Source organism: Tiliqua scincoides, chromosome 1, assembly GCF_035046505.1.
Source record: "Tiliqua scincoides isolate rTilSci1 chromosome 1, rTilSci1.hap2, whole genome shotgun sequence".
Lineage (NCBI taxonomy): Eukaryota > Metazoa > Chordata > Lepidosauria > Squamata > Scincidae > Tiliqua > Tiliqua scincoides.
This window is the reverse complement of record NC_089821.1, coordinates 104,915,994-104,931,612: the sequence shown is the minus strand read 5'-3', so window position 1 is coordinate 104,931,612 and position 15,619 is coordinate 104,915,994. Positions and strand designations below refer to the sequence as shown.

Here is a 15,619-nt window from a genome sequence, read left to right as displayed (position 1 = left end):
CTGGATCTTCCAAATAAATGAAACATCTATTAGAGTGAAGAATAACTCCTACAGAGCTTAAGATCTGCCCCCCCCCCCGTGCCTGCTAATGTTATGTAACTTCTGTTTCCTGTTAACCTCAATCTAGTTCTTTTTCAAGCATTCAGGTTGCCAGCAGGCAGCCTGCACACTGCTGTATGCTTATAGTGACCCTGTAAAGCAGGGCTTTTTAGACTGGGGTGTCATGATGCCCCAGCCTGTGGGTCCTGACCTGTTTCAACCTTAAGGGGCAGGGGCAGCCTGGGGGCAAAGAGGCGGCAGCGGCATAACCCCCAGGATCGTGCAGCTCAGAGAGGCTGCAGGGGCTTGGGTACACTTACCAGATCGTTTCACTGTTGAAGCATCAGGGAGCAGCCGTGCAGTGTCCCCCACACCCCCAGGAGGCTGCAGGAGGCTCTGGTAAGTGTACCCAAGCCCCTGTAGCCCCCCTGAGCAGCACGACCCTGGGGATCGTGCCGCTGTTCGCCCCCCCCCCCCCCCCACACACACAAGAACTTACTGGGGCTTTCAAACTCCCTGGGATTTTGAAAACCACAACTGCAAAAGAAGAACACTTTTGCTCAGTTAAGACTTTAAATAATGTTAATGGGTATGGGGGGGGCTGTAGCCATGGGGAACCCTTGGAACGGATCCCCATGTATACAGGGGTATGCCTGTACCTGAAGCAAGGTAACACATCTAGTATTAATTTGGTGAACCTGTCTATGTAAACACATAAGACAGAGTCAGTTAGATATTACTTAGAATCCTTGCATTACACCAGCAGCACCAGTTGGTAAAGCACAAAGCCCCACACAAGACCATATTGCTGCTCTCCGCCTCCAAACATAAGCCCTCTGGCAATTGAGTTGACACAGCAATGGAAAAATGTAGAAGAATCTTTTTCCAATGTAAGCTGAAGCTTCTTGCCTAAGTGAACAACTCAGAAAGGAGTAACACTACAATAACTTCTGTCCGTCCCCCCTGGCTTAATGTGGATGGGAAGTTCTCCCAACACCACACTGTTAAAACAGTGCTTTTATCAAACTGCTCACATTTTTCTAAGTATCACAGAATTTGTTATGGTACTAAAAAATTCCAAGGGTAATCTGAATCATGATGTTTCAATAGCCTGTAGTACTTTTCCTTGCAGAACAAGCTTTGTTAGACCACATAACCAAATAATGCACCCCCTCAACTATGTGCTAGCCCTTCTCTTGCTTACTATATAGGGCTTGCTTCTGTGGTATTGCTCCATCCATCCTCCTTCCTCCCTCACAGGGCCCCTCTATGAATGGGGAGAAAGTTTTTTTGTTTTTTTTTGGTCTGATAACAAAGGACCTTCTAACTTACTTAAGCCATTTCTGCCCAACCTTGCAAACCTCCCTCCAAACCTATAAGAATTTCAAGCACCCCAGTGGTCCCTGTTGCATATATGCAAGGTTGGGCAGAAAAATACAGGTCTTCTGCCCAACCTTGCATATATGCAACAGGGACCAACGGGGTACTTGAAATTCTTGTAGGTTTGGAGGGGAGAGGGAGAGGTGGAAAGCCTTAAAACTAAGTGTCAGTTTAGATCAGGGGTGTCCAAAGTTTTTGGCAAGAGGGCCACATCATCTCTCTGACACTGTGTCAGGGGCCAGGGGAAAAAAAGAATTAATTTATATTTCAAATTTGAATAAATTTACATAAGTTTACATAAATGAATATATTAAAGATGAACTTATATGAATGAATGGTCTTGCAATAGCTCAAGGCCTATAAAAGGCCTTGCACAAAGCAAGGCTGGCCTTTCCTTTGCTGCTGCCACTGCATCACAGACATGAAACAGCAAGCAGTGGAGGGAGCCCTCATCCCACAGTTCATGCGAGAGGTCAAACAGTCGCCCTCATACTGAGAGCAGTTGCGTTGGGCCAGTGCGGGATCCAACAAATCTCTGCAGGGCCAGAGGCTCATTGGAGACTGCGGGCTCCCTGAGGGACGCAATGAGAGGCCTAGATGGCCGCAAGTTTGGGCACCCCTGGTTTCGATCTAGCCGATACACAAAAGTGCAAATTCCAACCACTTGCAAGCAGGGCACATTTTGTTAGTTAATACATCTGGACCATCAGCTAAATTCCCTGTATTGTAGCTTGGAGTGGCAAATTCTTTACTCACCATTTCAGTATATTCTACATTAGGAAGCAACATTCAACAAACTAAAACAAATGGTGAGCAAATATATCACAGGTGGTTAATCCACCTTTACAGCACCCCTTTGCAACAATTACTTTTAGGGCACCATACCCAGTAAGAAACTTCTTCCAATACAGGAGACAGCTTACCTGCTGTGCCATTGCCATCACACTCCTCTTCATCTTCACTCTCAAATTTTGTTTTCTTGCCTTGGAATTTCACTTTCCTGTCTGGTCCACCTTGATATCCCTTACCACCTTTTCCTTTACCTTTGTAACCTGTCAGGATACGGAGATTTTTAGACTGCAGGTTCTCTGCAGTTGGGTAACATCTAGGGTTTGCTGAATATGCATGCCATCACAGATCAAATCCCAGATAGAACTTTCTTATCACCTGAAAACATAGTGGCTAGTTTGTCCATCCAGTTGCAAGCAATCCTGTGAACTCAGATTCCAACCATAACCTCTACCACTAACATCCAGATCTCCTGTTGTCCAACACATTCTCTTCCTCCCTCAATATATAACTCATGCCAATGGTCCTATCATGCAGCCCACTTACCACGATTTGTGCAATCTTATCCCTCCTAGGCTCAATATTATTGCTCATCCAGCACTGGCCTGCCCTTCTCTGCCACTATGTGCTGGCCCAAAAAGTGCAGGGTTCCCTCTATGAGCCACTGTACACTACAGACATGCTTCCAATGCACATGGGCCTGCCTGAACTGGAACCACAACTATGGAGCGCAAACCATTCCTTGCTCAATATCCATTGTCAATATAAAGGCTTAAGAAAGCTCAATAGATACTTAAAGCCTAAGAAATAAGTCACCTTTCCCTTTCTTTTTATTTAGCAATTCTTGCTGTACTTCCATGATTTTCTTCAGTGCTTCTCTTGCTACATCTCCTTCAAGTACCTCCCATATAACATCTCTATTTCGCAGTTGCAGATTCCCATTATTGGCTTCTTGGGCTTTCTCCAGCGCTTCTTTTGCATTACTTTTAAACAGGATGATTCCCTACGAACAAAAATACATTTGAATTAACAAAGGAGCTCTAGCCTTGAGTACCATAAACCATCACACAGCTCACTGTAATTTGTGAATGTTCAATTTCTGCTAGATGCAAGCCATTGCTGCCCTCAACTGATGGCTTTGTTCAGATTTGAAATCTGAAGCAATGACTCAAAGAAGTGATTGGTAGTTAATAGTTGCCAATATACCACATTACGTGTGGTAGTCGAGACCACACAAGCCAAGCTTTTCCATAAGCTCTCATTCTACACTGTACAGGTTCCTCATTTATGCTGTGTACTGGACATCACCCTTCTGGGGACCTATTCCATAAACGCATCACTGTACACTTAACATAATCCACTAGTAAATTCCCATATATCCTTTTGTTCCTGTTTACATTCTTGTATCATTTTTTTGCTTGGAATAGGCTTCAATTCAGGTATTCACAGAAAGTAGCATGTGGGTAACCACTTATTTATATTCTACCCTCTCTGCTATTCTTCCTTTCACCTTGAGAACACATTTAGCTTTAATTCACCTACCCAGCCAGCCAACCAGAGATAAACTAGTACCTGTAACCAACAGGTATAGAGCAGCTATCTACATGCTAGAGATGACTCCACCAGCAATCAGCTAGCTCCCCAAGCAATTGTATGCAAACTGTTCTGTGGAAAATTTGTAGGTTTTCAAACTCTTAATTTTCCATCCATTATGCACTGCAAGTTCCTAACTCTACCCAGTAGACAGATTAGAAGAAAAACAAAACAGACTTCTCAAGAATTGAACATGTTGCCTCATTTGCTTCACCAGTTACCCAATTTCTGACCTCTTTTGCACCTCTGACAAAGTTGATCCATTTAATTTCACAATGGTCAGAGAAAACTGCTTGGAGATCTTCTCGGCAAGTTTGATCTTCTAAGTCTCCAGAGAATTTCAGCAAGCATCCCTTCTTCTCCTCCAAAGATCTCTTTTATTTAAGAAAAAGAAAAGGTTCAGTTAAGATGGAACAGCTGACACCCTTGATTAGCTGGACTTCAGTGAGAAGAGAATCATAAAAGTACTCAGGAGCTTTAAGTATAAGAAGGTCCACAAAATTAAGAGTTCCAGGGCACTGTGGCGTTTGTGGATCTCTTGCACTACTTCACCAGTTCTTAGCCACTAGGTGCAACCATCTGACGCTATAAACCGCTGCTTTTCTGGAAGCCAGCCTAGGCCACATGCAGGTCGCTTTTCTGGCATCATCAGTAGTCAATGAAATGTCTTTGAAAAGCCCCAAATTAGGCAACAGCACTCCCATGTTTCTTGCTATGTACCTTCTGACTCTCAGAAACATGCTGTCCTTGAACTTCGAGGCTCTATTTAGCTATTGTAGTAATTGCTAAAAGCGACATTAAGGTGGAGTGGCACATTCAAGATTCTCTACATAAAAACTGACACGTGGCATGCTGTGGGTTGGCCACCACAGCAATGATTACAGTAAAGACAATATGGGATACATACCATTTCAGCTTCTTCTGCTTGTTTCTGTTTCTCTTTCTTTTCCCTGTTACAAACAAAGATTATAAAGTTTACAGAGCAACCTTGGACAAACTCAAAATTCTAAAGAAGGAGAGATGCTATTTTGGAATTCAGGTCAAGCTTACTGTTTGGCCTTGGCTTTGACTTCCACTCTTTGTCGTCTTTTCTCATCATTCTTCTTTACATAGTAATCTTCCCTGCACAATTAGTTAAATCATTTTACTACTATTTCAGTGCAAGAATACAGTAAAATGTTAAGCTAATCACTCTCCGACGCTCATCCTTAGCTGTGCTAGACAGCTGTTAGCAATTAGTGTTGACAGACGGTCTTTGAAGAGACAGACATTAGCTCTTATTAAACCTGGCCATCTGGCTCTTATACAGCATGAGTAAGCTCTACTTCCCACTGAGCTAAACCCTCCATTCCTCAGACCGAACATTACTATTCACTCTCTGTCTTATTGGAACTGGTGTTAAAGGGCAGGCAGACTGAGCAAGTCATGTAACAGAGAAAACACAAAAACGCTAGACTAATTTTCTGGCACTTGGTGTAATGGACTAAAGAGAAGCACATTCAGCCAACAGAGACACGTGACCACGTCTACTGCAGTCTGATGGCAGCCTCAGCTGCCAAGGTTAAAGACAGTTGCCATGGGAAAGGTAAGACAGAATCAGAATATGACTTTGGTTAGGGAAACCAAGATTTAAATATCCCATTCAGTTGTAAAACTGACTTTTGAGATAGTTACTGGGTTAGTTCACCTGATACAGCTATGAATGGTTAGAAGTGGGAATGAGACCCCAACAAGCCCATGTGCTCCCTCCTCCCATTGTCTTTCCTGTCTGCATGACTGAAATTCCAGTTTCTTTAAACCATGGCTATATAGCTCCTGCAAAGCCAGAAACTGCAGCGTAACAAACCACATTATAAAACAACTTCAAACTCTGGTTTCATATCCTCTTTTTGTTAACCAAAGTCAAACCAAAGTTCCTGGTCTTGCATTAGTCACAGTTTGAAGAAATCAGGAAGTACACAGCACAATGGTAAACAGACACACAAGCCTGTTGGGCTTAAGGTCCCATTCCTGATCCTAACCAACCATATTGGTTCATATAATCCTACCCATCCACTAAGGTCATCAAAGGGAGTCCCTTCTGACTATGCCACCACCAGCAGAGATGAGGGGGATGGCAGCCAGAAATAGAGCCTTTTTGGTGGTGACTCCTCATTTATGGAATCCCCTTTCCCTGGAATTAAGAACGACTTCTCTCTCAAGACCTTTCAGCAGGGACTCAAGATCTTTTTATTCAGGAAAGCATTTGACTGACATTGTGGGCAGGATTTTTAATGAGATAGATTTTAATAATTGTGTGGTCCTGTTTGTTCTGTTTAGTGTTTTAACTGTTTTTATTCCTATGTTTTTAGTATTGTTTTAATTTATTATTATTGGTTTTATGCTGTAAGCCGCCTTGAATCCCCTCGATTGTGGGAGAAAGGCGGGATATAAATTCTTCAAATAAATATTATTATAACAACAGTATTTATATACCGCTTTTCAACAGACAAGTTCACAAAGTGGTTTACAGAGAAAATCAAATATTGATTGATATTGTGAACACTCCCTTCAACGTAGGAAGGCTGCAGGGATCAAAGGGGGGCAAATAGGATGGCAGGGACCAGGCATGCTGCCCTGAACTTCTTGAAGGAATAAAATAAGTAGGAAGGAAACTCGAGTAGTACTGTGCTTCTGAAACTTATAGCAATTTGATGAATCAGCTGATTAGCAGAGTTCTTCAAAGACCTTTAGTGATTGCCAACTCTGTTTCAGAGTCAAAAGACTTGAACTGACTCAAGTCCATTTCAGACCACCACCAATCATGGTTTAAAACCACGCTTACCTGAGAAGCACAGTAAGCTCTGTGTCATCATATTTTTGGTTTGGAGTGTCCACAAATTTCTTGGCCGCTTCAACACTATCAAATACTACAAATACAGATCCCTGGGGAAAGAAAGTAGTATTAATTAGATCAGTTAAAAGTTGCCAGAAGATTTATAGTTGACATAATTCAGTTTAAAGTGGTTACCTTAAAACTCTTCTCCAATGTTCTCCTCATGAAAATATTTTCGATTTTGCCTTTATTATCTAGCCATCCTTTGATATCATCAAGGTTTGAGTCTAATGGAAAGCCCTTCTGAAAAGTAACATTTCAGGTACTTATTTCACATTCAGTTGAAATATTTCAACACACACCCCACCACAAACTTTTAACATCACTTGATTATTTGGGGACCTTCAGATTATTTAAACTGTTATTATTCACCACAGTCAATACCAAACCTGCTCGTGAATATTCTGCATTTCAATGGTCATGCTGCACAAGCACAGAATATGTTACAGCACAATTCAAACAGCACTCTGAGTCGGTGCAGACCCCCTGTGCCAGCTGCCAACTGTCACAAACACACTATAAGGCATGTTTGCACCGACTCAGGAATCAGCGGGGCAGCTCTGGCCCAGATCTGGACCCTGTGCCAGCCTGACAAGGTACATTTGCACCAGGCAGTGCAGAGGGTGGGACATGGTGACAGGAGGGTGTTCCAGAGTGGAGAGGAAGCATTTTGAGTGGGGGGGGGAGCAGGGGGAGGCCTGGAGAGGTAAATAGCTGGTGCAGAGCCAGGTAATCCAATAGGGCAAAATAGGGCCTGACATGGGGCGAGGGGAAAAATTACCCCATACCCCCCAAAATTACCCCTTACCCTGAGGTGACCTCAAGCCTGCACCTAACCTGCACTAGATACAGCGCAGGCCACTGAGCTGCTTATTCCAGTGCAGGTTAGGATTGGGCTGTCACTAGTCACCACTCTGAAATTCTCTACTTTAAAGTTTTCAGTCCTTATAGCTATAGAGAAACATTTGAAGACATGTAGACAGTACATGATGAAATCTCAGGTGTAAAAGGAGTATGGAGAACGTCCTATAGGAGGTGTGAGATTTCAGAGTAATAAATAGTTCCTTATTCCCCTCACGATCAGCAAAATTATAGCGTTAAACCGAACTTGCTTATTAAGGCATGTCAACAGAGTGCACATTTTGGATTTTTTTAAAATACAAAGTACACAAATCCAATCCTTAGATTTCCATTTCATTGCTATATGAGACACAACTACAATATTTTCATCTGTGCTCCTAGGAACCTAGGAGTTCCCTGAACCCTGAAAGAGAGCTTGCCCACTTTCACCACTCCTAGGAGGTGTTGGGTAACATTCTGGAGATTCATTCTCATTTCATAGACCCTGGCCTGGCTCCACCTGAACTAAGTATGTCCTAAGTGCGCAAGGGGTCTTTGATAGACAAGATCAAAAGTTTGAAATCTACTGCATTAGAATATCATGCTGACTTACAATATACACAGATCTGCTTTTAACTTCATTCTTATATTGTTCCGTTATTTCAGGCAAAGGTTTGTTTGGAGTTCTTCGGATTTTGGATTCGTCTTCGCTGACTTCCATAAGCCCAGTCTTTGATTTCCTTAATGCTTCCACTATTACTTTGAAGTCTGTTGTAAGGCGATTTAACCTAAGAAAGAAAGCATTCAGTTATACTAACTGTCCATTAACCTGGTTTAAAAAGAAACCTGAATGCAATACAAATGTATATTAAGACATATATATTCTCTTCAAACTGAATCCATGACCATCAAGCGTATTGAGTTAAAATCTGCTCTTCTATGCAAATAAAACAATTAGGAGCGCAAATGTGTCTTGAGGCCAAACATAAATATGACACAATTGCTGCTGTATTTATTATTGTGCAATTACAGTTGGCCCTTGGATCTTCAGGGGATCTATTCCAGGATCCCCCCCCCCCCCAGATATTGAATTCCACAGATAATAAAATCTAACAAAGTGCATGCGGCCTCCTGGCCTCTTCAGAAACCTCCCAGACATGACTGGAAGGCATGTCTATTTCATGCCAGCAAACTGGGAATGCCAGTTATGTCCAGGAGGCCTTCTAAGGCCCCCAGCCACAGGCTCAGCCTCTGCAGATATTCAAATCAGAGGATGCCAAGACTGCAGATAAGGAGGGCCCATTGTATTAATATTTAGATTAATATTGATTTTTGGATTGTATTAATATTTATGAAACATGGATGCATTTCCTTGACAAAGAAAAAAACACTGTTTTTGTCCAGTAACCCTTAACCCTGGAAAGTTCTAGGGCCAGGCAATTTAATCTTCACTTTGGTGTTTTTGGTTAGTGTCCTTAAATGTATATAACGACAGCCACAACAAAAATCCATAATTTCAATTTCTCCCTTTGATAGATATAAGTTCTACAAGGCAAAAAAAAATGGGAGCTTTATGACTGGAACTTTTGAATTCTTCTCCTGGATAGCATAATAATTCTATTTAGGTGCAAACACAGGTTTGGTTGTTATAGCAACCATTTAGTATGCCTGGTTGTTTAATAAATACCCTGTGAAAGGAAATATAGGCACCTTTTAGTGGTAGCTCTCGTGGTAAGCAGGACAACAGCACCTTGTACTTCCCAAACATTTCTTCTTTTATCTTTTTCAAAGCTGGTTTCCTGTTGTAATGGGACTCATAATCTTATCCCTTTGCTATGGAGATTGCTTTGCAATTTTTTTTTTTAAGAAGTGGTCTGTACAAGGGTACACAAGTAGCCTCTTAGCTCACTAGCAGTGGGAGCCTTCCCCCCCTCTACCTCTTCCCAAGAAAGAAGGTCAACATCAAACAGGGTGGGGTATCACAGACCCAGGGTTCTCTCGGTCTTTCTAACAGGATAGACCACAATACACTAAAGGAAGGGTTTTATTTCTACATACCAGTAAGAACACCTCATATCAAGTAGTCTGGGCCTGCTCTTTGTCTCTTCATTAGCTTAAAAGGGGGCCAGTACCTGATTTAATTAGAGGCAGCTTCACCACACCAGTGCATTGGGGGAATTTAGCAGGAAAGGTCAAACCAGCCAGGAACCCTGACCAAGGTGGATGAACAAGACAGGACTGCCTTGTGGGGAGTGGCCCCTAGACATTTGAGCCCCTGGGTCTCTGCCCCTGGAAGAGGCTCTGCAGCTGGGAGTCACCTTGCCCTGGGTCTTCTTCTCAGTCCCCTTCCAAAGTCTCTGGCTCCTTTTTTAGACTTTTTCAGTCTGTTTCTTCCCCACTTTTGGCATCTCCACAGACCTCCACTTTCTCTTTTTCATCTTCCCCTTTTCCTAGTGTATTGGAATCACGGAAGATCAGGCAAGGAGATAGCATGTGGTGTCAGCAGTGGCCCCTTTAAGGGTTAAGGCCTGGGCTTTCAGCAGAGGGTGTGCTGCACAGCTGCAGCCACTAGAGGCAGTCAGGCCATTACAGGATATAAGGAGCACCTGATGCAGAGAGAGTTTGTGGGTTGTAGTTGGAGGGAGAGGCTTGTGGACTTATGGATTGACTCAGGGCTCTACCTATTGGACTGACTTTCTGGTACACTGATTCATGGACTTGCAATTGAACAATGAACTGGCACTCAGATGGACTAGAGGGCGAACTGGTGCACTGACCTACAGACTAATCTAACAGACTGCTGGAGAAGTGAGGTGGTGCTGCTGCTGTATCCCAAAAGGACTGCTGTTTGGAGAGCTGGGACCCTGCAGACTTACAGGTAAGCCACCTACTGGTCTCCTTCCTGCTGATACAGGCAGATTAGCTGTAGTCAAGTTGGAGGAACTAATTAGCATTAAAATGGGCAATGGATGTCTAGGCAAAGCTCAGAGCTTGGCAGGACACCTAGCTCCCTTTCCCATGCCTTACTCTGGCTTACCTTTTCATGTATCTCTCTCCTCTTCCTCCTCACAGCTTTTCCACTCTGTTTTCTGCTTCCAACTTTGCCTCCCTCCTCCCCCCATCAGCTGCCTTTGAGGCTTTCCATCTCTTGCAGCTTCTCCTCCCAATCAGCTAGGTGGGCCAATTCCTTTCAACCCCCACAGTCATGCTAACAGCATCAGAGCTAAGCACACACCTGCATGAGCTCTCTGATCCTGTGGGATGTGGCAGGATACCAGAGTAACCAAGCATTTACATGTGCCCCAACAATAATAATATACAGTATTTATATACTGCCTTTCTTGGTCTTTATTCAAGACTTTATTCAAGGCAGGCTTATTAAATCCACGCAGGGATTTTTACAAATTGAAAGAAGGTTCTTTCTTTCAAGAACCACTACATTCAAGGTGTTACACTCCGATCTGGTTTAACATTCTGGCCTCCATCCTCCCACGCTCCGAGCAGATGGAACAGCTCAGCTGCAGCTTGCCAGCTGCTTCAAGGTCGCTCGGTGCAGGTGGCCTCAAACTGGCGACCTTGTGGATGTTAATCTTCAGGCAATGGAGGCTCTACCCTCTAGACCAGACCTCCTGCCCGACATACTCTAGACATACTCTCAACAATCCAGACATACTCTCTAAACTGCCTCCCAAACATCTTCCAATGTCATAATTTCTCTCACACATCCCAAAGCACACTCATGACCTCACCCTATCCTACACATGGTCAAATTTATGACTCATTCCAGCACAAACATCAATGCCTCTGAGCATGAAGAGTACTGCTCCCTTTCCACTGAGCAAGTGCAGCCTGCTACTGCTAACAGAGTTAAGAAGGCCTTAGAGCCACTGGCTTTTCTGGAGGGGGGCAAAATGCTAATTTTTTCAGGAATGCCTGTGTAAAGCACCCCCTTTCCTTCAGAGTCAGTTGCAGCTTTGAAAACAGTGTATAGAACTGGCAAGTCTCTTCCACAAGCCTGAGTCTCTGCACAATAAAATCTGGACTTCCTGCATCTGTCATCCAGAATCTCCTGACAATTAAAATACAGCTTTCTTCCTCTCCAACTTTTTTTGCCATAGATAAGTTTTTCCATTTTTGCACTCACAAAGACATAGCCTGTTTGCACCACAGCAGAGTCCAATAAGAATCTCTCATTATCAGGGCTAAAAAGGGGGTGGGGTATAATCTGTCTCTCTCCAAAAGAACTCCACTTCAGGTTTGTATTGGAACCAAAGAAGATCTGGTGAGGAGGTAGAATGTGGTGTCTGCAGTGGCCCTTTTAAGATTTAAGTCCTGGCCTTTCAGCAAATGGTGTGCTACACAGCTGCAGCTACTAGAGGCAATGAGATCCCTAAGGATATAAGGAGTACCTGAGGTAGGAAGTGGGTGTGGTTTGTAGAAGGAGTGCAGGTTGGAGAGGAGAGTGACTTGGATACTCTGCCTTGTGGACTGACCTTCTGGCTAATTGACTAATGGGAGAGCTGAGGTGTGCTGCTATACCTGGAAGGACTGCTGCCTTAGGAACTGGGAGGAGGGATCCCTGCAGTTTAAACAGGCAAGCTACTCTGGTAGTGGAGTCTAGCAGTACTGCCGTAGAGAACTGGGGTCATTGTTGGGGAACAAAGGGGGAGCTAATTAGCTTAGAGTGGGCATAAATTCCCTAAATGAGGCTTGGATTGGGAATCTGGCAGAACAAGGTTTGTATGTCATCCCAGCCCTTTAAAGCTGCTTGGTTTTTCAAAGTGGTGGGGGGAACCTTCGATCAGCCTTGCTAAGGCAACACAGAGAGTTGGTGCAGAATCTTGGGCCTTCCCCACTTTCTCATGTGGGGACCATTGCTGCACACCCACCCAGTTATCAAGCAGCAATGCAGGGAAGTTCACAAGATCTCATTCAAAGGAGAAACTTGCTACTCAGTTAAGCTTGGTTTTCTATGAGTGCATTTTACCCACTTGATTTGCTTTTGAGTGTTTCCTTTGGTATGTTCATCTGGAATGAAAATGTGAGGGGGAGTATTTAGGATTGCCTGGCAACACTAGGGTGAAAGGGAAAAAAAGAAACAAAGTATTAAGCCTACTTGCACATTCTGGAAGCAGACTTCCTGCTGATCTGCTGTCCGGGTGCTGGTTGAGACAACAAAAGCCAGAAGAGAGGATTGTTCTGGCAAGCACAGCCATGTGTCTTGGCACATAGGAGCTTGTATGCACACTCCAGTGGTGCAAAAACACTCAGTAGGAGAAGCTCCTCCTTTCATTTTTGAAGTTCTCTGGTGGGAGGGGGGAATGATGTTTTCTTTCCCTCTGACAAGGCTTCTGCAGGAGTACATGGACTCCTTTCTCCCTATCTCAAAATCTCATCCTGGTTTTTGTAATAGCAACAGTAAGAGGAATTTTTCACTCATGCCCCTACAGGAAATGAGGCAATTGAACTTGTTGGACCTGGATATATAAATATTCTAAATAATAAATACTTTATAACACTAGAGTGTCCATTTTAATTTCAATTGGCCCATTTTCTTGACAATTTAAATATCAGTCTACTCAGGAAGACAAACATGTTACAAGAGTGAACAAGTTTTGACTTTTCCCGGTCATGATAGGCACATAAGCACCTTCAGGTTTACCTGTTGAATTTGATTATTGTTTCCAAAGGAACCCAGCCATCATCTTCTTTGATTACGTCCTGGAGAAACTTATCCCGAGGTAAGTTGTAATCACCAAAATAGTACTAGAAAATAAGCGCAACATAAATGATACCAAAAAGAATCTGCTGCTTCACATATCAAGTAGTCAGTTTCCATTCCTATATAGCCACTAAAAGCATTTGTGTCCAATACACATTTTACATACAAGTGGAAAAACATTTTCTATTACCATACAATAGTGCTCAGTTACAAAAGCTTTCTATTTCTTTTTTAAAAATAGAGGCTTGCCAAATGGGTAGGAAACATAGCAATTCAAAAAGAGATGTAGCTTCACTATTATGCAACTCACAAGGAGTACTGTACATCTTGAAGCCTGGGGAGGACCTCATTTAGCAGAGTTTGTAATAAAACACATTTGTTCAGCTAGCATATATAAACATCTCACAAAAATACACACAGAAGCAGGAAAAACGTCTAATTTTAAGTACTTCAAAAGGTAAGATACAAAAATTTTAATCTAGATTCTACACTGATATGCAGACTGCTGCACATTCCACAACTGATCCTACCTCAATCTGCTGACAGACCTTCCTTTCCAAGTCTGACACATTGTCATCATCTCCATTTTTATCCATCTTCAACAACTGTAATTAGAGCAGCATTTATTACTACTACAGGCTTAAACCCACTTTTAATGCAGATATTGGTTGCAGTGCTGAGCGAGTGAACATTCTTTTAAGCTAGAGGTAGAACCACCATACCATTCCAGATAACATTCATTAGAAAGATGAATAGACCTCTACTTTGTAACCAATCCATGCACATTTGCTATATTCCTTGATTTTGGGAACACTACATTAATCATGAAATGCTTCTCATTCAACATTATAACCACAGGCCTCCCCTCTCCCACTCTCTTACCCCTCCTTTATTTAAAAGATTTATACCATGCCTTTCCTCTGCCGAGCTGTACACCTCAGATTCAGGTACAATTTCTTGTTGTGTGGCAACAATTAGTTCACAAACAAAAGTGACACAGGCAGCTCATTTGTCTGTTGGACCCTGCCTTAGGAATACAAAATAAGAGTAACACCACATGACATCTCTGGATGGCAAGGGTTGTACTGCAGTATTGATATCAGCCTGACCTCACTTTAACTGGAAGCAACTGCAAAAAAAAACACCTCATTTCCCGTATATTACACCCAGGGAAAGCTTGCAATGCAGTCAACAGTGCTCAGTGAAAACTTCTGCCAGAATAAACCTTCGGGAGGCTAAAGGAACCTTCCTCACTGCCATCATCATTAGCATTTTTAAAGGAAGACCCATTAGCTGCCACTCAAACACTCTTCCACGTGGTCCAACATGGCTCTTCTCATGTGCTCAACTCCTGAACTTTTGGTTTGGAGTTCACAGGCAAATATTTTCATTTTACAATTTTAATCTGGAGCCAAAATCTCTGATCTGTTCAGAATTTTCACCCTGGTAAAGAGCTGCATTGAGTTTTTGGTGCAAATCAAATGGTTCAGAAATCCTATCCCACCCCACCTGCAATCTGAAGCTTCTCCATCCCTTTTGAGACCTTGGTGTTCCTCTGTCTACCTGGGTGGCCAAAACAAAATCTGCATCTTTCCTGAGATTTTACTGCCAGTGCAATCCTAGGCATGCCTACTTGGATGTAAGTCCTATAGTCTGCAATGGGGCCCACTCCCAGGAAAGGGTATACAGAATCACAGCCGCAGGGCCCAATCCCAGGAACGTCTACTCAGAAGTAAGTCCCACTACAGTCAATAGGGCTTACTTCCAGGGAAGTGTGGATGGGATTGCAACCACAGAGCCCAATCCTAAACATGCCTACTAAGAAAGAAGTTCCATTACAGCCAACAGGGCTTACTCCTAGGAAAGTGTGGGTAGGATCGCAGCCTGTGTCCCTGCTTCTGCTAGTCCGCGTGCAGGCCCACCAGGAATAAGCGCAGGTCGTGTGAATGCACAGGGGTGACACGCAGAGGAGCCACTCCGAGCTGGAGATGCCAGAGTCGCCTTTCCCTTCCCCCCGCGCAAGCCCTCCAGGAACCTCTCCAGCCCCGACCCACGTGCGTCACCCGGGGCGCAGCGCGGCGCAGCCTGCACAGAAAACCCACCCGCGCAAGCTGCGCTCGCTGTGCAAGCCCGCAGGGCCCAGCAGACCTTCCCGCTCCAGCGGCACCGGGCGCGCTCGCTTCCTCGGAGAGCTGTGCAGGCCGCGGCTCGCTCCCTCGACCACACGCAGCTCCGCCAGCAGCAGCAGCCCAGCAGCCTGTGCGCCACTAGCCGCACCCCTTTCCGTCCCGACCCGGGAGGGCCGCGCTCTGTCGCCGCCTCCTCTTCCTACGCAGGCTGCAGCCCTACCCACTGTCCTGGGAGTAAGCCCCATGGGCTGC

The 15,619-nt window shown here is 43.9% G+C and overlaps 1 protein-coding gene across 1 annotated transcript in view; it reads right to left on the bottom strand.

Annotated features, from left to right (window-relative positions):
* SSB (small RNA binding exonuclease protection factor La) overlaps positions 1-15,619 on the bottom strand; it is an 18,101-nt gene extending 2,482 nt beyond the window's left edge. Inside the window, exons 1-11 of the mRNA XM_066612177.1 lie at positions 15,341-15,619; positions 13,769-13,843; positions 13,179-13,282; positions 8,130-8,304; positions 6,812-6,919; positions 6,626-6,726; positions 4,852-4,923; positions 4,709-4,751; positions 4,035-4,175; positions 3,025-3,211; positions 2,343-2,471 (exon numbers count right to left, since the gene is read on the bottom strand). Coding sequence (XP_066468274.1) covers positions 2,343-2,471; positions 3,025-3,211; positions 4,035-4,175; positions 4,709-4,751; positions 4,852-4,923; positions 6,626-6,726; positions 6,812-6,919; positions 8,130-8,304; positions 13,179-13,282; positions 13,769-13,834 — 1,126 coding nt within the window. The 5' untranslated portion in view covers positions 13,835-13,843; positions 15,341-15,619. The remainder of the gene's footprint in view (positions 1-2,342; positions 2,472-3,024; positions 3,212-4,034; positions 4,176-4,708; positions 4,752-4,851; positions 4,924-6,625; positions 6,727-6,811; positions 6,920-8,129; positions 8,305-13,178; positions 13,283-13,768; positions 13,844-15,340) is intronic.